This window comes from Lethenteron reissneri, chromosome 41, assembly GCF_015708825.2.
Source record: "Lethenteron reissneri isolate LAM-NWPU_2019-01 chromosome 41, ASM1570882v1, whole genome shotgun sequence".
Lineage (NCBI taxonomy): Eukaryota > Metazoa > Chordata > Hyperoartia > Petromyzontiformes > Petromyzontidae > Lethenteron > Lethenteron reissneri.
The window spans coordinates 5,150,414-5,175,133 of NC_083819.1; the positions used below are offsets into that span (position 1 = coordinate 5,150,414).

Consider the following 24,720-nt stretch of genomic DNA (forward strand, 5'->3'; position numbering starts at 1 on the left):
ATCCTCTAATGAACAGAGAGCTGACATTTAACAAAAATACACACACTCATATATATAGTCGAGTGTATAAATATGAATAACCAAATCGGAAATCTAAAAAAACACGTGCAAAAATAACCTTACGGCCCGGAATGTCGATTCGTTTTGCCTGGAGTCAGTTCCAGGGGTTGATGCTCTCCATAGGTTCGAGAGCCGAAATCGAGATCACGGGCGAATTGCCTGATGATGCTGGATGCAATTACCAGCGAAACGTCGTACTCAAATTGTAAATGTTGTGGTTTCACGCTTCAACACACCGGTGGGCTAAAGCAGTGAACTATTTGTCTTTTGTCAACGTGACACTTTTTTACTGATTGGCCGTGTCGGGTGGTGGAGGGTTACGACACATTTATAAATAACGCGATCTAAACCCAAAAACGTTGATTATGAATAATATTGGTCGCGAAAGCCTACACGTGTTAAACGGGCAGTAGGGTCGAATCTGTGTTCATGACTCGACCAGTGTCACTTTAAGATGTTTTCTTGTTCATGTTTTTGTTTTTTGTTTGTTGCGGTTGCACCCGGTTCAAGAGCCGAATGGCTCACAGGGCTACTCCAAATGAATGAAACCGAAACTTGTTTGCTTTCGCTCGTGAGGGCACGCGCACGGATCGCCAACGCAAAATAACAAGATGGGCCGTTTATTTGTTTTTTACTCACCCGAAATTCGGTTACAGAAAAAACGACAGCTCAATATTTCAAGAGCGGCAATGCACTGTGGTTGTAGGTGGTTGGTGGTGGTGGTGGTGGTGAACGCGAGACGGTGGTGGGCCCTTCATGAATAACGCTCACGAAGCGGTCACTTTAAAGGACCGGACCCGCGGGTTGCCCACCTCCTGTCACGCGCATTCCGGCCTTCTTACTTTGCTTTAAGAAGAATCCGCTTACAAATGCTCCGTATGATCCGCCCCAGCGGTGAACCTATCAAATGTTGCCTCACCGTTAAAACTTAGAATTTTAATTACTGATCGTTAAGACATCGCAAATGATACAAAAACACGAGCTAAGAAAACACGCACAGCTGTCACACGCGACACCGACTACTACATCGTTGTACATTTACAGACGTCTTATCAATCCACTGCTGGATGAAGCCCCCCCCCCCCACACACAAACACACACACCGCGTCGTGCATACTTCACTACGCCGGTCATTGCGGGTCAGATATCACTCGCCACTGATGTTAGCCGTGGCCGGCAATCGAACTCCAGTCGCCGGGTTCACTGCGCGACACTAACACACAGACACTGACAAAGATCCCCCGTATAGCCTTAACGAACTGCTGGGGCAAGTGCAGTTTGCGAGCACCTATGAAGGCCGGCATGGCACGCGAGGGCGTGGTTTGCCAGCAACACCCCCGGCCGCCTTTGTTTCCCTATTGGCGATGTTTACACACCGCACAGGGTACTCATTTAAGGCTGAGTCGACCTAGGGGAGGCGCAGGACCGGTTCAGATAATCGTCACTGGTGTTGGCCGTGAGCAGGAATCGAACTCGGCTCCCTAACAGGCACGGACACACAGGCAGTCACAACCATTTCAGGGTTCAGATAAGCAGCACCACATGTCCCCGTGGTCATACACCGTATACACGTGTGTAACATGTTGCACGTTATATGCAATTCATGTAAACGTGCCCCCAGAATAAATGTTCCGTATCTCTCCCAGATGTCTCTGTGTCGGTCTCTGAATCACTATATGCAAGAATCAGTTTTTTCCTCTGTGCGTGTCTCCGTGTTGTCGTGTATTTGTGTCTATATCTGCGTCTCTTCGCCTTTCTCCGTGTCTCTGTCTCTCATTGAGTCCGTGTCTTTCTCCCTACATGACTATCTCCGTGTCTGTCTATGTCTGTGTATCTGTGGCTGGCCCTCCCCATGTGTCAGTATCGACCACCCGTGTCCCTGTGTCTGTCTCCATGTCTCCCTCCGAGTCGTTGCGTCTATCCGAGTCATTATCCGTGCATGCGTCTTTTTACCGTCGTTTCTGTGTCTTTCTCTCCCCGTTTCCCAGTGTCTGTCTCTGTGTCCCTTTCTCTCTCTGTGTGTGAGTCTTTCTCGGTGTCTCTGTCTCCGCATCTGTCTCGCGTCTGTGTCTGTGTGTGTGCGTCTCTCGTTGTCTGCCCGTCTATTTCTTGATCTCCGTGTCTCTGTCCTCGTTTCTGTCTCGCGTTACTCTGTGTTTCTCTCTCTCCTTGTCTTCCTGTATGTCGGACTTTTATTTCTCTCGATATCTTCCTCTATATTGTGTGTGTTCCTTCCAGCCTCTCTGTATCTGCACGTCGCTGTGTCTCTCCCGTATGTCTGTCTGCATCTGTACGCCTCTGTGCGTCTCACTCCACCTCCTTCTCTCGTCTCGTCTCTCTCAATGTCTCTCCGTGTCGCTCAAAGAACCTCTAATCCGTTGTCTGCACGTGCCACGCGTATCTCTGAGACCACTCACCGCCTACACTCACCTTCTCCCACATCCCACAATGACCTCCATCTCCTCCAAAACCTCCGACCCCACCCCCTCCACCCACCCACCCCCTCTGGCAGGTCGCTTCTCCATCGGGCATCTTCGAGTTGCAAATCGGCACCTTCAGAAGCCCCCGCGGCGAGCTGCTCAGCGGCGAGTGTTGCGACGGCGAGAGAGACAAAGGCGGCCGAGCGTGCGCGGAGCAATGCGACACATTCTTCACGGTGTGCGTCCGTCAGTATCAGGCTGCCTCCTCGCCCGGCCGTCCCACTCCGTGCGTCATGGGGAACGCCTCGACCCCGGTGATCGGAGGAAACAACTTTGACCTCAATAGTCTCAGCGGTCCCAACATCGGACGCGTGAGCATCCCCTTCAGGTTCGCGTGGCCGGTACGTGGCCCCGTGCACGAGGCGAGCCCATGAGCTGCACAGCTGACCAAGCAAAAACTTTGACTTGAAACTTTCGTGACTGCAGGAATTCATGTTATTTGTTCTTTTTGGTGAAGTCACGTAGATAGAAAATAAAAGTTACATAAAAAAAATTACATTCATTTTTAATTTTAATGTATTTTTATTTTCTATCTACCTGACAAAGCAAGCGAACGGAAAGCGAACCTTACACGTGCGTGCGTGTCTCAGGCGTGGTGCCCCCCCCCAACCCCCCCCCCCTCTCGCGTACCTTACCGAACCTTCATAGGTGCTCGCTAACAGCACTTGTCCCGAAAGTCTGTTGAGGCTATAAGAGGAGTATTTGCCTTTGTGTCCAACGCCATTGGCTGCGTGCGAGGATTACTGCAGCTATCTCTCGCTAAATATCGTTCGGGGTTCGAGTTAGACTGACGAAGTGGGCGGCACGTGACAGGTAGCCACGGTCATGGCGACACGTCAACTGGACTTGGTGCGCCTGTGTGCGGTCATATTTTCCGGGTCAATGCAAAACAAACAAAAAACAACTCAACGCACACACAGTATTCAATGTGCGTCGAGGTTGATTTCAGCAGAGCTTAATTAAGTTATACTGAAATCAAACTCAACCATGCTGGTGTGGTTGTAACGGGCACTGAAAGCCCCCCGCCCCCCCATCATGGCCACTCTACTAAATCCCTCCTCCGTTGAACCCCCCCCCCTCTTTATAAGTTGGCGTCTGGGCCCCCCCCCCCCCGCTCGACCATGGCCACCAGACTAACTACGGCATCGGTGTTGTTATTGCCGCTCGCTCGGCAGCCCATTTTCTCACGTCAACAAGAAACCTCGGGTCTCACATTTCATAGAAGCCGCTGCTTTCAACCCTGTCCCACGCGCATCGGGACACGAACCCACGGGGAGGAGGAGACGGTGAGAGTGAGACCTGCCAGGGATCTCACCTGTGACGATGTCATTGAGATATAATTATTATTCTCCGGAAAGTAAGACGCACTTCCAACATTGTGCCCGGTGTCAATGAAAGTTGGACACACTCACACACTCACACACACACATCTACCTACCAGATCAGAATCAGAATATTCATTTATACTGGAGGAATCCGATGAGCTGTAAAACTCCTTTTTTTACACGTGTCCAGTAGGGGCATGTGAGAACGTTCCAACAAACGTTTCCTTTAAATAACACAGGGGAATGCGTCTTATATTCCGGAGCATTCGATAATTAATTCTGAGGGGTGAAGGAGGTAGGGGAGGAGGGTGGTGGGGTGGCGGCGGCGGGGGTGGAATTGCCCAGGAATAAGATGTCACCACTTTGACCCCGTCCCCGTTACCGAATACATCTCGTAAAACAAAGGGACAGCCGCCACCACCACACCCCCAACAACAACACCACCGCCAATCTCCACAACCACCACTGCTGCAACCGCCCACAAGCCTGTATAGCAAGTACAATGGCACACCAGTCATTATGGGCAGCCTTTGATGCATTGTATCATTGTGCGTGTGTGTGCGAGTGTGTGTGTGTATTGCGGTTGCCAGGGGCTTGATTTCTCACCGAATATTCTCCGGGTGGCTGGTAAAGAATGGAGCAGGAGGCAACGTGACTCACGAGTTCACAAGCCATAGCGAGAGAGTATACTTGATGTGGTGTCCCGGGTGTTGTTGAATCGGACAGACGCGGCTGATATGTAGCCCTGGCTGTCGCCTACGAAGCGTGAGACAATGTATTGTTGCTTGTTATGACACTCCACAAGCAGACGAGCCACGTATATGTTAACGGGATTAATACTCCTGTTCTTACGATGCATGTTTGACCATATTTCAACTCTATGGTCAGTGCGGCTTGCTGGAGTTGTGGATGCCCAGGGCTGCTCCAGGCGAGGTGTTAACTACCTCGCTTGGTATACAGGAAGTCGTGGGTTCGATCCCGACCCTGACGCCTGCTGTATATTTGGAGTTTGCATGTCTCTGTGATCGCGTGGATTTCTCTCCAGGTTTTCCCCTCCACATTTTGCAATATGCGTTTAGAGTATTTGGTTGTTATGAATTTCCACGTGATAAGCCGTTTCGTTGAGATGTAATTTGTGGCCAAATCGCTTATAGAAAAAGAGAGCTATGTAGCTCAGTGGGCATTACCTGGTAAAATAAAAAAAGAGTTTCGTAAAGAGTTTAGTTTTAGATATCACTCGCCACTGATGTTGGCCGTGGATGGGAATTTAACCCAAGGGGGGGGGGAGATTCATGGTGCAGTGCGCTAACCACTTTGCCACCACTCCATCCAGAACTCCTAAATTAATCTCTTGCCCCCTTGAATCAAAACATTAAGGCAAAGGCATAAGGGTCATGGCTCGAAACGTTATCCTATTGTATATTTCCCTGCTTTCTGGCGAATTGACTCCGAACGTAATGGTTTTTTTTGTATTCGTTCATTCAATCATTGCTTAATCTGCGTTAAAACCGTTGTTGGCTATTACACACGAGAAGCATTGCTTTACACACGTCTTGGCCATTCAAACTTCGTTCTCACAAGACACAATGACCCTGCCATAATCGAAACACAATACGCGTTTGTGTGCGTTTGTGTGCGTCGTGTGTGTGTACGTACGTCCACCCCGCGGCCTTCATAGGTGCTCGCGAACAGCACTTGCCCCCACAAACAGTCTGTTAAAAGGCTACACGGGGGATCTTTGTCTTTGTTGCACATGCACACATTGGGAAAGAGGAAGACTGAGGTGGTGGGGGGGGGGCAGTAAATTGTGTCATGAGATGGTCCGTGGGTGGCTTTTTCTCTCTCTCTCTCTGGGGAGAATAGCGCCCATCTGTCGCTTCGTCATTATGCTGCTACAATGAGTCTATTGAGGCGCCCTCTCCGCACTGGTCATGTTCTCCGTGTCCCGCTCCGCCCAGCGCTTTGTCCGCCCGGTGTAAACACACACCTCCTGTGAAAAAAAAAGCCAAAAAGCCACGGCCGCGTTTGTTCCACCGAGTGTCTTGCGCGGGGATTTTACCAAGTTCCCCAGTTCCCATGCAAAACCTCGTTTCTTCTGCTTATTGCTCCACCGAAAAACAGTTTGCCGCCGTTCAAATGCAAATTTTATCTTGCATCGTTGCACGCCGCACTTGCCCGATGATTGTTAAACGCCTCCCCCCACCCCCACCGCGAGATTTGTAGAATGCGCTGATTTTAAACGAGGCTAAGATTGCGTGCAGGCGTGCGCGTGTTCACGTGTGTCCCACAGGGGAGCGGCAGTGTAGTGGTTTGCGCACCGTGCTACGAACCCCCGCCACCCGAGTTGGATTCCCACTCACAGCCAAAACAACATCGGTGACGAATATTTGAATCATTCCTGGGCGTCCCACCCCCCCCCCCCCCCCCCCCCCACGAAGGCGACATATTTAAACACACGCACTAAAAATGTGCGCGACCTGTAGGATACAAAGCACTCGCCCGCCATAGGAACGTGGCATTTCAAACTTTGGCTCGGTGCCACGACGAATGGAGATGGCCAATGTCCCACGCTGCTTTGGGCAGGGAGACACCTATTAACACTTACCTTTTGCCGAGTTTTGATTTGAGCGGTTTGCGACACGCTTCGAGCTCGCGATCATTGCGCCGTGCAACTCAAGGAGGAGGTTTGCACATTTAACGTGTGTTTATTTATTTAACAACAACAAAAAAAGTAAAAAAAATGAGTTTAGCTCAGGCCAGTACTTCAAAGGGTGTCGGATGTGCATTTGGCAAGTCAGTATTTGGTAAGGGACAGGCGCAATTATTTACTCCCATTCGCTCGCAGATTCTGGCTCGGCACCAGACATCGGCCGAGGGAGGAGAGGCCCTGGTAGCAATACGTGTCGGCCATGCGAATGGGATGAGATTCGGCGCCGCCGAGATGCGGCACCCGATACTTTCTGCGCGGCCGATGAGGTTGACTCTAACCGGGGGCAATGTACGCTTCGTGTTGTCGCGAAGCGGCAATTTGCATAGCAATGGGAGTCGCTTTTACGTTTCACCGAGTTCGTGGCGTGGAGGAGGAGAAGGAGGAAGCAGAAAGGCAGAACGTGGTTTCGGAATGGGATGAGCACGAAGCCATGTGCGGCACCCGTTTGGGTAATGAATGTTCGTTGCGTCTAAAAAATTGTTTTGTCCCCGTCCTGCCTAAGATGAGTGCTTCTCATTTTAATGCGGTGATTCATAACGCTTCTGCTACCACTGCTGCTTCTGTGACACGTGGCGTTTGCTTGCGCACACAAGCAATCTATCTGCCTGGCCCAGGGTACTGTAACTTTTGAGCTGCCCGGGGCTGCGATGATGTGATGTCTTACGATGGCTTTGTTTTTTGGCTTTGGCAGAATGTAACCTGGGTACACCACATCTACATATGTGGTGGGTGGAAATTTGCTTTGAGGACGGCTGTAATACATGTTTGGGAGGGCTGATTTTTTTTAAAAAATTGTTCGGAATTTTTTAAATTGTTATTTCTGAAAAAATAAAATTAGTGAGTGCAAGGTTGCCACTTTGCATAGCACGTGGTCGACTGACGTGCCCCTTGATGAATGGGTTCACGATGGATCGGATCAATCCACCATGTGTCTGTTCACGGTGAGCTTGTGCTCTCTGGCCGAGTCTGGATGTGAGAGGGTTCCCTCTGTCGGCTGTGCGCATGAAGGCGAGAGTTCGTGCCGTACAAACATTTCAGCGGGTTATGTCCTGTAAGCCGAACCCTCCCATAACCTCTGCAACATCATTGGTACCTCATTTGCCAGTAAAAAATATGATAATTGTTTTTTTACCCTTTTATCTGGCAACTAAACTGACACTTTTTTTTACGAGGAGACATGTTTGCATAGACCACAATACCTGCAGTCATAATGCAAACAAAAAACATAACTCTGATAATGCATGCACTGTCCTTGAAGTTGATTGGTCCACACCCGAGACAGCTTTCCTTAGAGCCTAGTCTCACGTGGGTTGGACCAGATGACGCCAAAAGGCGCACAACTCTGCAACATCGTTATTGTAAAATAGCACGCACATTCGCCAGCTATAAACCAGTCAAATTATTCTTTGTGACTGCTTTTTTTTCATTCCTATCACCATTCTGAAAAAGGTCTCTTCCCTGAAACGTTGTTGTTAAAATACAGTGGTAGGTGCTTATGTAAACGGCTGCCACGGCGTCCTTTGCTCAAATTGTATTCTTGAATTCTTTACGGCAAATAAAACTGGCGGCAACCGGCTTGTACACGTCACGGCATGTTAACTCGCAATAGTTAATGTGCCAACGATGTGCAAAATATATGTCTTCATTTATCTACCTGTGCTTGTCAGAGCTATTTGGAGCTCGCAAGCTAAGCAGGCGGCCGGGCCTGGATAGCGCTGTGCTTGGCCACCACCGTTGCATGTCAGGTTCGCTGTAAGGCGACTGCGTTGCTGTACCGTGGGTCGGCAGCAGACGGAGGTGCAGAAAAAAGCTGATATTATTGTGCTGTACTTCTATGCTGCTATCTACGTGGTATCCGCTTGGTTCAGTACGAACCCGTACTGAACCAAGCGTGGTAAAGTTTGGTCAAGCAATTCCCACGACCCCCCACAGAGAGGGGTAGGCAGTACTCAACGAGCAAGTGGCTTGACGTGTCAGCCCTGACGGACTAAACCAGGGGGTCGGCATCCACAATAACAAGGAGAGGAATTTTTTTTTAGAATTCGGTCTTAAAAATAAAAAAAAGCTCAAAATTTCACGAGCCGCCAATGCACTGCGTGTGGAATGCCAGACGGTCGGTGGTCCAAATTTCGATTTAAAGCTTTCGTGACTGCAGGGATTCATCTTCTTGGTTCTTTCGGTAAAGTCACGTAGATAAAAAATGAAATTAAAATTAATACAAATAAAACAATAAAATCACGACGTTCCGAAACGTCGTGATTTTCTTTTTTCTTTTTTATTAATTTTAATTTCATTTTTTACCCACGTGACTTTTACCGAAAGAACTAAGAGTATGAATCCTTGCAGTCACGAAAGCTTCAAATCTAGAATTACCTAAGACTCCTTCGCGGCGGCTGCAGCGATATGGAGGCGGACTTCCACGCGAGCCACGGCGCGAGCGCGAGGGCCACGCGATTCGCAGCAGACACAGACTCTCCCCCCCCACTCCACCGCCCCCGCGATTTCACGACCGCTCCAAATGCGCCCGGGGTTTTCCACATCGCGGGGAGGCCGCCGTGCCAGTGGCACCGACTCAGCCTCTCTCCCCAGGCCACCTACCGTGATTGCATTCGCAACAGTGATGTTTTTTTTGTTTGAAATCTCTGCGGCTGCGATTAATCACGGCGTCGCGTTTTGCCGCCCGCTCCCCACTTCAGCCCCCGGCCCCCCACTGACCCCCCCCCCACAACCCACCACCAACGTCCCACAGGAAAGGCAGCACGCGGTGGAGACTTGCGTCGAGACCGCGAAGATTAGAGCGAATAAAGGTTGCTGCCTCAGCGCTTTGATTTCAATGCAATATGCAAACTCTGAAAAGGAAATGGATTCGTCAGCCCAGAGACATTTTTCTGAAAGGGCAGGTCAGACTGGGAGACCCTGCTGCTGCTGCTGCTTCTCTGCTGCTTCTCTGCTGCTGCTGCTTCTCTGCTGCTGCTGCTGCATTTCTGATGATGCTGCTGCTGGTTCTCTACTGCTGCTTCTCAGCTGCTATTGCTGCTGATTTTATGTTGTTGCTGCTTCTCTGCTGCTGCTGCTTCTCTGCTGCTGTTGCTGCTTCTCTGCTGCTGCCTCTCTGCTGCGTCTCTGCTGCTGCTTCTGCTGCTTCTGCTGCTTCTTTCCTGCTGCTGTTTCTGCTACTTGCTGCTCGATGAACAAAGTAGAAAACAGGCCGACAAACACTTGAGCTGGAACAACCTGAGGGTTGAACTCGGACCTTTCGCATGAATTAATTATTTTAGCCCAAATAATCAATTTCCAAACGTAAACAGCACACACACACAGCGTTTGACAATTGAGTGACGGTGACGATGATTTTGTCGTGCGCGAGTGCTTTAAAGAAACGGAGCACTCACGGCACAGGTGCCAACTTCGGTGTGTCCCAAGTGTTTCTTTCCCAGGGCCAATCCGCCGCGCTGTCGTTTGGAGAGCAAAAGGAGCTCACAGCTGGCTCGAAGAGGGAACAGGGTTTACGTAGCCAATAACGTACAGCACAACATCATTGTGATTTATGTAGAAGTGGACCAGGCGCTAAGGGGTTAGAGTGCTCGTCGGGCAATGCTGAGATCCTGGGTTTCAATTTGGGTTCCAGGCACCTGTGGTTTAAAACCAAAGTGTCGTGACCTCAGCAAACATGGAACGTTGGGCTAGCGTTGGGCCAACGTTGGGCCAACGGTGCCAACCACATCCCAACTTTTCGTGTTTACTGGGAGAGTTAATGGCCTTGGCGCGGTCGACTTTGTAAAATATTGCCAGAACAATCCATTTGGGTTTTCGTTCAGCTCTGGATGCAATTCTGTCTCTGAGCATTAAAGAATAAGAGTTTTTGTTTAGAATGTCAAAGCTGCGATTTGGTCCACCTGCTGTTGTCAAAGTCACTTGCTATGAGGATCAGTAAGTTTACAAATCGGTTAGTTTACAGATCGGTAAGTTTACAAATCGGTAAGTTTACAGAGAGCGTGAGCAATGGTTTCCCCTCTCAACGGAGCAGCACGCTTCGCATCTGAAGCCAATTTACGGGTGTGTGCGTGTGAGTAAGGTGTGTGTCTGTGTCTGCACTTTGTGTGAGGTGTGTGTGTAATCATCGCCACTGGGAAGACAAAGGGGGCCGGGCGTGGTACTGGTCACCCACCCCCTCTTGTGCCGTGTCGGCCTTTATAGGTGGTCACTAATAGCACTTGCCCCAAAAGTATGTTAAAGGCTACACGGGGATCCTTCTCTTGTATGTTGTGGTGTGTGTGCGTGTGAGAGCAGTGCACGTGAGCGTGTGGTGAGTTTGAGCTGTGTGTGTGTCTGTGAGGGGGGAGTACATTCACAACAAAGGCAATATCCTCCATATAGCCATAACAGACTGTTGGGGCAAGTGCTGTTAGCGAGTAGCACCTATGTAGACCTGCACGGCACACCAGGGGGTGCATGGCCAGCACCACGCCCGGCCGCCTTTGTCTCCCCAGTGGCGATGTTTACACGCCGCACCAGTTACTCATTTGAGACCGAGTCGACCTAGGGGAGGCCCAGGACCGGTTCAGATAATTGTCCAACTGTTGTTGGCCGTTGAGCGGGAATCGAACTCGGCTCGTCGCGTCTGTCGCGCAGCGCGCTACGCCTCCGCAACTACCGCTCCCAATGAACAAGAACTCGCACAACGCGAACGCGCGCTGACTCGCACAACGCGCACGCGCGCTGACTCGCACAACGCGCACGCGCCCACCCTCCTCTCCTCGGCGCAGTCACGGGAGGGGGTGGCGGTGATTTCTTTGCCTCGTGGGAGCGCTCGTAATTACGAGCGCCCTGGGATTCCCCCGGCCGACGTCTGCCACAGCCAGCCCCTAATTGCAGACGTGACCCCTTCCACCCGGCCTCATCAAAGTGCGTTAAGGTTTCCCGCGGTAGATGTGCGCCGAGCACAGCCGAAAACGCGGAGAGGGGGAGGTTATATAGCCGTGGGGGGGGGGGGGGGGGTTGGGGGGGGTGGAGACCGGGGGAAAAAAAATTAAAGGCGCATGCATGTGCATTCAATTGTGCGTCCCGGGTTTTTTTCAGGATGCCGGCAGCCTCTGATTAATTTGCCAATTAACTGGTTAATTCTTAGATTTATGTACTTGTTGCAGGGTTAGATTGGGTCCTGGGATGATGCGGCATAGTTGCTGGTGGGGGGGAAGGGAAATAACACGAAAAAATGAGCACGTTAATTGGAAAATGATCTCTCCCGTGACCTGTCAGTGCAATTTAGCGGGATGCGTGGGTGTGGGCTCTGCGTGTGTGTTGCGTGGCGAGTCCTGCCTGATCATACCTGGCGTTTGAGTCATTCGCAGCCGTAAATATCACATCTCGCCTCTCTCTCTCTCTGCATTGTGCAGATGCTGCGATGCCAAAGGGCAATTCGGTCGCCGGGTCGGCTGTACGAGCTTCACTGCCTAGCGCCCTGAGTCCACCACTAACCCCCCCACTCCCCCCCAGCCTTCCTGGGAGATGAGAGAGACCGATTGAAACGCCATGGGTCTAGTCGTGTAACGAGCATGGGAGCAGGGGGGTCAATGCCCCTCTCCCGGTGGCCAAAGCTACGAGTTGGGCCCCCCTTGACAACCACCGTGAAATGTTTCTAACAACAGTGTAACAGAACAAAACACGTATTTGGTGAAGACGGATCGCCCCAACAGCATCACATGTTCCAGACTGTAAGCGAAATGATGTGATTAGGGCAAGAGGAGCCACGATACATAGCCTAGGTACGACCGCGCGAGACAAATCAAATATCGGGGTCCCACCTGACCGAATGCCGCAATCACTCCCTGAACTGATAACGTCGCTACGCCACCGCACGTGTATCAGCCGTGCGTTGAACCTATCGCAGTTCAGCTCGTATGACGGGGGGTCGATCGGCCACGTTCATATCGAGGTTGGCGAGTGAGCTTCAGGAGGTAGCCGTGCGAATGTGTCTGAAGCTCTGCCCGCGAGCGACCGAAGAGGGCAGTGGTGGTCACTGTGTGGTCCGCGCTTTGGGATCGGTGACCCTGTGTGTGGGATAACCTTCGGTTTTTTTTGCTGCTACTGGTTCGTCTGCGATGCGATGTTCTCATGCGTTTCAGCGCAGACCAATTGCTTGTCGGTTTAATTAAAGGCCGGAGGGGTCTTCTGTTAGGTATGGTGTTTCCACTACTAACACAAAAATTGCAAAAACAAATGTACGGTAATTTATTGCGGTATAATATTCACAACGTCCAGGTCATTCTCAATCCGCTGCTGGATGAAGACCTCCCCACAACGTTGTCAGACATGGAGGTTGTCAGCCACAGTTAACCACGTGGCTCAGTGCAAGTTGGTGTCTGTGCATGGCCGGTTTAAATATCACTCACCAGCAGTTGAACCGAGGTTCGCAGAACGTGGAGATAAACTTTGCGCCACCGCTCCCCAATGTTACTGTAAAAAATTGTTGAATAATGGAATCACGGTGCGATTTCCTTTTCAAGCGTGCACGGGCCGTGTTCATCTCCAGGTTTACAGCGAGCGGTGGAAATTCAACACCCTTACGGCGTAGGGACTCCCACGTTGTCCAAAGCATCTGTCCAGCACTGACGATGAGGAGGTCAAGTACCGTCTAGAGCAGTGGTTCTTCTTAACCAGGGGGTGCACGCTGCACCCCCTGGGGTTGCGAGATGCCCTTTCTGGGGGTGCGATACATGGGCAGAATTTTTTTCAGCAGGAAAATCATCGAATCACAAATTGAGCACGGGCACGTAACCAAAACTACTTTGTTTCAACAAACACTTTGTATTTATTAATAGTATACATTTGTTCTAACGATTAAGAACTAAAGGGGTGCAAGGATGCAGTACTGGTCTAGAGGGGCTCTCCCGTGCTCCCTCTAGTGGAAGCCTTGCCGCTGGCAGTGGCACGAGCAAGCACTTGCAGGGTTGCGCCTTTATTTATCTTTATTGGCGGGATGTAGGCAAAGGGTTTGACAACGGTTTTCGAAACTGATTTAATCTTAAAACGCACCTTGATGCTGGGTGAGAATTTTTGACTCGGCCCATCATCCCTCGGGCGGAGATCGGTAAAATGAGTACAACTTCGTGTCAACGATGGTTGTCCTATGGATGGACTTCACCTCCACCATAAGAATGAGTGTGGCATGTCCACCGCTGGCTTTGCGGAGCAGCTGCACGATGAGCACCAATGCTGCTTCTTTGAGCAGGAAATCACTTTGACTTTTGACTCATTTTGACTTGTTTGACAAACGAGAGAGGCCCGGACTTTGGTTTGCACCGCGGGTGGTTTTTGATGGCGGGTTGGGGGTGGCGGTGAGGGGGGAAAGGAGGGTTCGAGGGCGCGGTGGGATGGGACGTGGAGGGCGGTGGAAAAGAAAAAGCATTACGCATTTGGTCAGGGGGAATTGCAAAAGCTCAGAGTCTCAGTGGAAGTGGACTTAATCTGAAAGCTCCGTGCTCCTGGAGCCGAGAGCCGCATTCCTCAGCTGCTCGCGCCCGTAATTACATTAGGCGCGTCAGTTCTGATGGGCGGGATATGAACGCAAGCACGAGAACGGCCCGCGAGGTGCACGCGTGCGTGAATGAGTCTCTCCCGCTTCCTCCCTCGGACATCAAATGGGGTGGTGACCGCGTCCAACAATCACGCTCACAAATCGAGCGTGATTGTAATTGCTACTTAAGCGTGAACTTTGCTGACGACGTTTGAAATTTTTTGTATTTTTTTACAAAACCGATGTGACATTCGAATCATTCTTTTTCTTGAAACGTTGAAGCGTTTACGGTTTATTTCGTCGTAAAATTGACTGGACACGTTACCCACGGCCAAATCACACCTCATTGTGCCTGATATTGTCAGATCCAAGCAGGTTTAAGCCTGGTTAGTACTGGGATGGTGGACTGCCTGGGGCGTTTGAGGCATGTGGCTGAGGCATGGCCAGGAGTGGGTGGGTGGGTGTTCGCTCCAGGATCTCTTGAAAATTATTTTGAGGCTCAGTGAGGCTTTTCTAGGAAATATAATTCTCAAATCATTTTGTGGGATGTTTTTACATTTCGTTTTTACATGATAAGCCACTTCGTTGAGCTATCATTGTAATGCCAGGTCGCTTCTGAAAATATAGGTAAAAGCTGAGTGGGCTTTACCTGGTAAAATAAAAAAAAAAGTTTAGTATTTTTTTTGTGATTTGTTTACCTTTCCGATACTTTGAACTCTTATCGTGTATTTATTTATTGTTCGTTGTTGTAACGTTCTGACCTGCACATACTGGGCTTCTGTGAAGTAGAGCTTGATAGCTCATAGGATTTCTCCAGTATAAATATATATTCTGATTCATATATATTTATAAATATCTTGGCTACTTTAAACATGCTCATGCTGAATTTGTAGTATTATTGGCGGGTGCAGTGGCACGGATCAAAAACTGCACCTAACACAGGCTCACTCTTCCCCATTTCCACTCCAAGTGAGTTGCCAGATCCCACTTGCAGACCCCAGAGCTCCGAGATCAGGACTCAATCGCAGTTAACCTGGAGACCCCGTGCCCTCTCATGTGCCTTCGCTGCTACGCAGAGACGCCGATTACATTCTAGCGATTTGTATTTCCTTGCAAAGGCATTATGAGAACAGAAACACGCGTCACATTCAATTGGAAGTGTCCTCTGCTCATTCCAATTACGTTTCCCACTTAACTTGCTTTCTTAATACGTATAAATGTAATTTAGACAGTCAATTCGAAATAGGAGATTAAAAAAGCATTTAAGTAGAATGGGTGGAGCGGTGGTGCAGTGGTTAGCGTGCTGCGCTATGAGCCCGATGACCTGAGTTTGATTCCCGCCCACGGCTAACATCAGTGACGAGTAATATCTGAACCGGTTCTAGGATTTCCTTACCCTGCTGTTCAGAGACCTGCGCTGACCAGCATGGGAGGGGGTTTATCCAGCAGTGGATTGACAAAGGCTGAGAATTATTAATGGTAGGGTATTATTTTTATTCATTTTCGGTAAAAACACGAGGTTCACATTTCAGTGACAGGCTTCATTCCCAATCAAGGTGACTTCAACATGAAGACGGCGGTTTGAACCGTGCAGCTGAAATGTTGTAAACGCGTCCCGAATGTACTCACGCTTTAGGACATTTCTATTTATCTGCTCTCCCCATGAATCTTGAATGATATTTGTGCACAATCACCGTTTCTGCTCATTTTCCCTACTTGCCTCCTTGCCTTGGAACAAACTTCCCCTCCACACGAAGCGAGAAGCACCCCTCCCCCTGTCGAGTTTCCGCTCCTGCCTGGCCCCATCCTTCATCCCTCCATCCCTTGACACCTCCGTAATTCCGGTACCCACTAACCGCCCTCCCCAAAACAACATCACTTTTAGTTACCCTGCTTGTACCACTCATAATCCGTGTAAAGCGCTTTGCATAAAAGCGCTATTTCAAGATAAGATTTTCAACGGCGCGGAAAAGAGTTATCCGCGCACCATCTGGGACTCAAATCTCAACGCGCTGCGTGCTTCGAACGCCCCTCGCAAGCCACGTGGCAGATGAGAAGCGTTCGACTCCACAGACCTGGCCTCAGACCACCGTCTAATTATAATTGATGAAAACATGGCCAATGGGTCTATGGACAACCCCTCTGTATATTTACTTCATAGGACCGACCCACTGGGAGGCGAGGAATGTAATGGCCCGTCAAATTCATTTACTCATCAACGTCTTCTCCCCTGATGAGTTCATTAAATGTATTCAACGTTCGGCTCAGGGCTGAGGCAGTAGAGTACATTGCATGATACAGTTCAGTGTGGAGTTCGTAGTAGCGGTCAGTGTGGAGTTAGTGGGAGAGGGGCGAGGTGCCAGACCAGTTCAGGTATCGTTCGCCACTGATTTGAACCGAATTGAATTCGGGTCACTGGGTTCAGGGCAACAGCTTGCCAAAAACCCACCGTACTCCTGGTTACCCAACACGACTTAAATACTGATTACAACAACAACAGAAATCTGAAGTAAATGAACGATTGACTGAATGCTGAAGTTAACAGAGTAAATAAATAGGGTCTCCAACAAGAGGCCCTCTGTAAGACCGGGGCGACGTGTGTCGAGTTTGTTTTGCCGGGTCGGCTGTTTGTGTTCGAGGGCATTCGTAGAGGTCGCTTCTCTGGGAGAAGGGACCACGGCCCCCTGCTGGGTGGGGTCAAGGAAGTGTCCCGGCCACTCGAGAGAGAGATGACGATCGTTTCACGAAGCCGCATGAATAAGGCCCGTTGTCTCCTTGTTTTGTCAGACGGGGAATTCTTGAAGAAGTGGAAATTAAGCCGCAGCCACTCGAGTCTGGCTTCTGTTTTCGCTGTTGACCTTGCCTGGGTTCAGGTGTTTTTTTGTGATTTTTATTTTTTTAATTTTCGCGGGTTGCTGAGCACAGGACACAAACGCCTAAAATGCCAAGCGGCCAGCAACTAATATCAACTATTGCCGGCAGGGCCGTCCATAGTTGGGGTGGGGGGGGGGGGGGTTGCCCGGTGCAAATCACAATCATAATCTTTATTTGCACTGCAGGAGGAATCCGATGAGCTATGAAGCTTTTTCACACATGTCCAGTAGGAGTGGGTTAGAAAGTTACACAAATCACTCCGTGGACCCCCCGACGCCTTTAAACTAAACCGGAAGTACTACATCTGCCGCTGTGACGTTGAAGCGTGGGGCCCCCCAAAGCGCGGGGCCCGGGGCAGTCTCCCAGATTCGCCGTACCCCTAGGGACGGCTCTCATTGGAGGTGTGATAAGGTAATAGGTAATACTTCCCTTGAAATTTAGCAAGGTTATAAGAACTTGGGAAAATAGGTGATGGAAGGGATTTCCCTAATACATAACTGGCAACAAAACATGATTGTCGGCTGTCACCAATCTATTCGACTTAAATCACATAACGTAGCCCTGTTGTGTGTCTCCACATATATTAAATAATCTGTTTTAGACCATCGGCTTTTCACACAATTGCTATGAAGCGGCAGCATTTGTTTAAGAAAGCAAACTGTGGACTGGTTAAGAACGTCTGGGTTTCATCAGCAGTTTCATGTCTTGTTAAATGCTGCTGGCAGATGGACTTGCTTTTATTTATTTATTTTGTACGAAGGGTCACGGAACGCAGTTCCTCGTACAGAGTGCATGCTGCTACCCATGACGCTCCACAGCAACGCCCAATGGAGCAAAGTCCAGTGGCTCCATCGGTCGAGCAAGCGGCTCGCAATCGGAAGGTTATAAATCCACACCACACCTTCTTGGTTCTTTCGGTAAAGTCACGTAGAATGGAAATAATAAAATAATAAAAATATAACATAATAAAATTATTTCCATTCTACGTGACTTTACCGAAAGAACCAAGAAGATGAATCCCTGCAGTCACGAAAGCTTTAAATCGAAATTCCACACGACACGTTCGAGGTCGGCTCATCCCATCCATTGTCCCTCCAGGGTCAAAATGGAGGGACTCGTCCCCACCACAGGAACGTGGAACTTCCACCACTGGCTCAGGGCTGTAAAGAGGAGTTGAGCACCGATGCGTTGATGACCGTTTGAGTGAGGAAATCACTTTGACTTTGAAGCAGAGTAGTACATACACATGGGGATTGTATGGACAGTATGTTGAAATAATTTCGCACCGTACGTAGCCAACCGTGCTAATCGGAGGTACGTGGGAAGGACAACAAACTAAAGACACAAAGCAATTTTAAAGAAATCAATTTTAAAATCTAGATTTAAACGTGCATAGCTCCAGTAGCTTCCTAATATCTGAAGGAAGAGCGTTCCAGACAGCCATTGAAGCGCATATGAAAACGCGCGATGCGGTGACCGTCTTTGTTCGATGTCCAGCCAAAATCCAGAGCTGCGAGGATGACCGGAGTTCACGTGATGAAGGTTTATGCCCCTTGAAGAGATCAACGAGGTATTGTGGTTCATTTGTGGCAAGAACTTTTGTGTGTAACGAGTGGGTTAGCTTTTAAATTTCGATTTAAAGCTTTCGTGACTGCAGGGATTCATCTTCTTGGTTTTTCGGTAAAGTCACGTAGAAGGGAAATAATAAAATAATAAAAATGTCATTTTTATTATTTCCCTTCTACGTGACTTTACCGAAAGAACCGAGAAGACGAGTGGGTTAGCGTCCGCGCGGGCGCGACACGAAACATCGCCGGGTGCGTCTCTCCACCGCGTGTTCGCTTCGACGGGCGAAATTCTGCGTCGCTTAGAAGCTGCCAGTGACTCAACAACCAGTCTGACGCTTCATTGAATGTCACTCGCGAAACAGGTGGTCCGACCGCATATCAGAGGTATTAATAAGCGACTGCTACGCGCCGACAGGCCGGCGGTTAACGTCGCTGAACGTAAATCACTCCCCCCACCCTCTCGCTCCCCAGCCCTGTAGCGCGGACCTTGTCTAAAGGAGGGGAGGTGAGAAGGGGGGCACCCATATATTCAGTCAAGGCCGTAATTATAATATATATTGGGGGGGACACATCCCCCCCCCCGATATTCAAACATGCTCAAAAAGTCCCCCCCCCCCCCCAATATATTGTTATAAAATAGATTTCTGTTTATATGATTGTGGTTATGGTTGTACTTTATTAATCCCGAATGTCTGCCATCGAATACAATGAAACAAGAAAAGGTAAAAAAGAAAAAAACAGAGCATTGTAATAGAATACACTATTAGACATTATTGTAAAAAACAAAAAAGTCCATCCTCTATGTGTTAGTGAATTTTTTAAATATTTTAGGAAGGAAATTCGTTTTCAAATTTAGATTTTTTTTCTGGGGGGGGGGGGGGACCCCCAGACCCCCTGAAAGATTTGGTCCCCCCTAATGTTGACTCCATGGCTACGGCCTTGTATATAGTCAATATTAAACAAACTTCAAAACATGTTAAACGCTAAACAGAATGGCTAACAACGACGTGATCGGTTTGATCCATCGGGAAACGAACCCGGGTCCCTCTTGCTGCGAGGCACGCGTGTTGCCCCTGCGCCAATCTGCGACTCAAACATTTTGTGTTCTTTGAGACGATAATAATATCCTGCTGAAGCCGTCAGCGCGCCGCCAGACTTGCGATGCAGAGGTCGCCCGGCTCGATTCGATCTCCCGGGGCGTGGAGGTTGCAACAATTGGGGCGAGATTCTAAAAAAAATCCCTCCGCATCACCGCCTCTGTTGATGCAAGCGGCGTAACTTAAATTTCGACAGACCTGGTTTCACCTGAGGACGGCTACTTGCGTTGTGGTCGAAACGTCGTGAGAATTATTTTGTTATTTTTATTTTTATTATTTTATTACTTCCCTTCTACGTGACTTTACCGAAAAAACCAAGAAGACAGCGTAACTTAGTTTCGACTCAAAGTGTGCGCATTGCCCCACCTTTCCCACTCGTGGAAGAGAAGGCCAATTACCCTCTTTTAGACTCCCTTGAATGGAGGCCCTTCTACCAGCAGTGGCATGAGCAAGTAATTGCAGGAATACACCTTTAACCATTTTATATATATAAAGAATTTAGAAAGGGGGGGGGGGGGGGCTCTATTAGCACTGTGACGCGATGGGGCTGCCCGCTACACCAACCACGGCATTGCTTGGGGGCACCCAGGGGGCGGATTTTTTTTATTTTTAACGCGGCAAGGGAGGCTTGGCGGAGCGGAGGAATGAGGGACGACGTCAGAACGAAGTTGTCTTAATAACCTTCAAATTCCTGCCCACCTGCAGAATGCGCGGCATCTGATGAACACGCCGTGTGCCAATTCCGCGCCCGCCGTGTCTCGCTCTCTCGCGCGCCTACCCCCCCCGGGGCCAGGCGAATGGCTGGCGATGCTGAACCTCGCCCCTCTCCCGCCTGCCTCGTGGTGTCACACAGCAGCAATTCGCGCTATTTGTTTTAATCGTAAGAATTTGGTTCGAGGCAAAAATAGCAGCAAGAAAAAAAAACGGGGACGGGAATTTAATTTTTGGTTCTCCAGCAACTTTTGGCTCTTGATAAAAAAAAATAATCACAATTTTCACGAAGTTATTATAACCTGCCTTCTTTTTTCAAACCGATTGTCTGTACTGTACTTACCTGTCCGTATTGAATTCCACAAAGTGCGGTCGGATGATGGCATGGCGATGGAAACTGCCTTTAGGTGGATGCAAACCCTCTTCTCGCTGTCACATAATGCGTACACATAACACAAAGATCTAAAGATCCGCCCGAAAGCCTTAATAGACTGTTGGGGCAATTGAACCTTATAGCGGGACCCCGGGATCCCATAAGCCCACGGCTCTCGCATAAACTGCGTTGCGACGTCATTTTACGTTTGTTGAAGGCGAACGACACGGCAATCTGTTCCTCTCGACGAGCTCTACACGATGTGCTAATCAAAGTTTAAAAGTTTGGTTTCTTCTGCGCATTCGTCCTCGCTGCGCTTGGACGACACGACAACAGAATGATACGCGCCAGGCGGGTCGCGGCGTTCATGTGCGCGGTGCGACGGAGTCGCCAAAAATAAATTAATTAATTACGATATTGACTTCCGTTTATTCGGGACCCCGGGGTCCCACCATAAAATTCAATCGCTGTTAGTGAGCAGCGCCTATGAAGGCCGGCACGGCCCACCATGGGGTGGGTGGCCAGCACCACGCCCGGCCGCCCTTAGTCTCCCCAGTGGCGATGTTTACACATCGTACCAGGTACTAGTTTTAGGCTGAGTCGACCTAGGGGAAGTCCAGGGCTGGTTCAGATGTTCGTCATCGATGGTGGCCGTGTGTGGGAATCGAACTCGGGTCGTGTCGTTCGGAGTGCAGCGCGCTAACCACTGCACCGCCGCTCCCCACAGCCAATTGTGAATTATTCTCTCCCAAATGATGGCGAAATTACTTATTGTGACCCGCTCGTTATATTTACTCTGAATAATAATGGCAATTATTGAGCCACGAAAGCCTCAAGACAATTTCTCAGGAGATGTTCTGCACCGGGATGTTTGGCTAATTCCACCACTGAGAGTTTTGTCTTCGTGCGGGAGGAAACGGGAGAGACCGTAGAAGACCCATCACGTGTACGTGGGGGGGGGGGGGGGGTGTTTAGCACTGCTGAGTCTGAGTCGACGTCACAGCCCCACAGCCACAACGCATTTGCAAGCCACGGTGGCCATTCATCCAAGTGTCCAGGAGGCTCAATTGTTCTTAATTACCGAGATCTGAACAGATAGGGTGGAATGTGTGGCTCGCGAGTGGAAGGTTATAAGTTCAAGCGCAGGTCTGGGGTCGACTTGCCCTTCCATGAGAAGTTAAATGTTTCAAGTTTCAAGTTTCATTTCAAGTTTTATTTATTAGGTATAGCCCTGTGAGCCATTCGGCTCTTAAATCGGGTGCAACCGCAACAAACAAAAATCAAAAACATGAACAAGAAAACATCTTAAAGTGACTATGTGCAAACAGAAAATCCAAGAAAAGACCGTACACCAACCTTGTGCAAAAATCCCAGTGGGATGCAAGTCAAACAACAACAACAACAACCACAATACAACTTAGATTAAGGCCATCAGTCTAACTCTGTACTACAACAAACAAACATGGCCAAACCAAAAACTCTTCGAAATTCACCAAAATAAAGCCATAAAAGCAATGAAACAGTGGTCATAGGAACTGTGACCGAATTTTCAAATGTGATTGTCATGTCCGTGTAACTCGCTCCTGCCACAGAAATGTGGAATTTCCATTTGGTCGTAGGCACGAACCAAACAATACGTACAGTACACCTGATTTGTCAGGTACAGTGCATGTGTAGAGTGAAGCGTTGCATACATATCCTCTGCGCGTGTTTCACTGGAAAATACACGTGCCGTAACATATCCTTGGAGAACACGGGCACGCGGCACACCACCGGCGCTGGTTTATTTATAGCTCCTCTGAGAATTCCGATCTGATAATAATAATACGCGCTCAAGCAAAACTTCTCTGGCATGGCTCAGCCTGGTTTTGTTATCGGTTTGCGGAGTTGCGGTCCGTCTTAAGCGACTGCCAAGGCGGTACCCAGCAGGTCACGCTTCGAGTGGCACGTTACTACATTGCCTGTCGCCCGTCAAGAACTCGGGAATGGTGGCTTGTTGTTAACTACCTCGCCGGGTATACAGGAGGTCGTGGGTTCGATCCTGATCCTTACGCCTGCTGCTGTACATTTGGAGTTTGCGGTGTCTCTCCCCGTGGTCACGTGGACTCCGGTTTTTCCCTCCACATTTCGAATCAACGCGCGTTTAGAGTGTTTGGCTGCTGTACATTTTCCCATCATAAGCCACTTCGTTGTGCTATCATTTGTGGCCAGGTCACTTCTGAAAAAGAGCTCTATCGCTCAGTGGGCGTTACATGGTAGAATTAATAAAAAAAAATAACCCGTAAAAACAAAGTTTTTCACTATAAATCCTTTATATGCGTGGCATCGGGGCGGCTAGAGTCCTCTCGTCCTCTGGCTTGAGATGGCTGCCACCTATGGGTCAGATGATTGTGTGCCAGCATTAACCAATTGGTAAATAAATGTTTTTAAAAAATTCCCTAAACAGTGTAAAATTTTGGAGAAAAAAAATTCACGAAAATTCATTGTCACGCACAACGAGTCTGTGTGCAAAATGTCAGCTCGATTGGATCACGGGAAGTGGGTTAAAAAACGACCGAAAGATTTGCACGGTCCTAAGCAAGCAAGCAAACTTAATATAAAGGATTTAAAAATGCGTTTATTCCTCAGACTTATTTTCTGGGTCGTGCCGTTTGGCCTTTTAGCACGATGTCCGACGTTTTTTGCTCAACGTGCCAGTCACCTTCTTCAGGAACTGAATCAAACGTCGGACACTGTGCAATCCGAAAGCCCCCTTGCGAGCCGTACGGCACAACCGCCACAACCATCATTATCGCGAAAGGTGCACAGAATGTGGTGGAACGGCTGCGGAAATGTTTCCTGGGTCGTCGATCCCAAGAGAAATCGCTCAAACTAAGCCCGGATTGTTCGATGTATAGCAGCACGGCGCTTCTGTGTGCAAGCGTGCGTCTTCTTGAAACGAGTGACACACGAGCGGCGTGTCACTCCGATCAGCGCGATTGGCAACGTACGGTGCGAAAGAAGTTCAACATATACGCGAGCAGTGGCTTAGCGTGATAGCCATTGGACCCTTTTGCAAGGAATTAAACAGGGGGGGGATGGGGTCCAATTTCCCCCCTCCCCCCACCCCTTCATAGCCCGGCTCCTGCCGGGCCCCTTCGGCCCGTGGGCCCCAGTGCAGTGCACCGCCTGCACGCAACGCAGCAGCACAAGGAGGCTGGTGAGCAGGGAGAGAGGGGCCCACTACCCCCAACAGTTGTGCGCGCTGGAGCCGAGCGCGCGTGCGAGGAGTCGATCCCCCACTCGGTCCTCCTCGTTGTTATTTTGTGAGAACGCCGCCGCCGCCGCCGTACTCGCTGTCGCGTCGCTGAGCCGTCGGTGATGCGACCCAGCGTGCGGGAGCGCTGGCAGGAACGTGCGGCTCGCGAGGTGACAAGTTCAAATGCAAGTCTTTGGATCTGGGGTCGACTCGTTTATCTCGCTGTTCCGAGATGGTTGGGGCGGAGGGCGGAGGCCGGGGGGTTAAATGTGGATGTTTATTGGTGAACTTTCCCCTGCCATAAAAAAATTGGAATTTTCAACTAGCAGATTCAGGGCTGTAGACGTGAGTTGAGCACCTCTCCTCACGAATTATATCAAGGAGTTGCTTTTAGACGTTTTCTAAGGTGCAAACGTGTTTGTGCGTCACTTCTGTCCATCCAATCAGTAACACATCGCTCTGGTTTGTGTCTCGAAATTCTGGGGAACCCTTCTGGGCAATTTGGCCGATTTTCAATAAGAGAAGTCCCTAATAGCAACACCACTCTATACCAAAGTTTAGTACCGATTAGATCATCTTCAAGAATGTTTTCGAGCCCCCCCTCCCCGCCCCCCGCCGTTACATGTGGATTGGCGGACAAACATTAATTCCACAAACGGTCTCGTGTATGTATGTTGAACTTCTTTCGCACCACACGTAGTGAACCGTGCTAATCAGAGGTGCTAAACTTTGTCCCCTTTAGAGATGACTGCAAGTTGCAGGCTGAAT

The 24,720-nt window shown here is 49.5% G+C and overlaps 1 protein-coding gene across 1 annotated transcript in view; it reads left to right on the forward strand.

The window, feature by feature from the left end:
• Positions 1–24,720, forward strand: part of LOC133352653 (protein jagged-1a-like) — a 93,760-nt gene that overhangs the window by 1,063 nt on the left and 67,977 nt on the right. Inside the window, exon 2 of the mRNA XM_061568424.1 lies at positions 2,573–2,881. Within this exon, the coding sequence (XP_061424408.1) occupies positions 2,573–2,881 (309 nt within the window). The remainder of the gene's footprint in view (positions 1–2,572; positions 2,882–24,720) is intronic.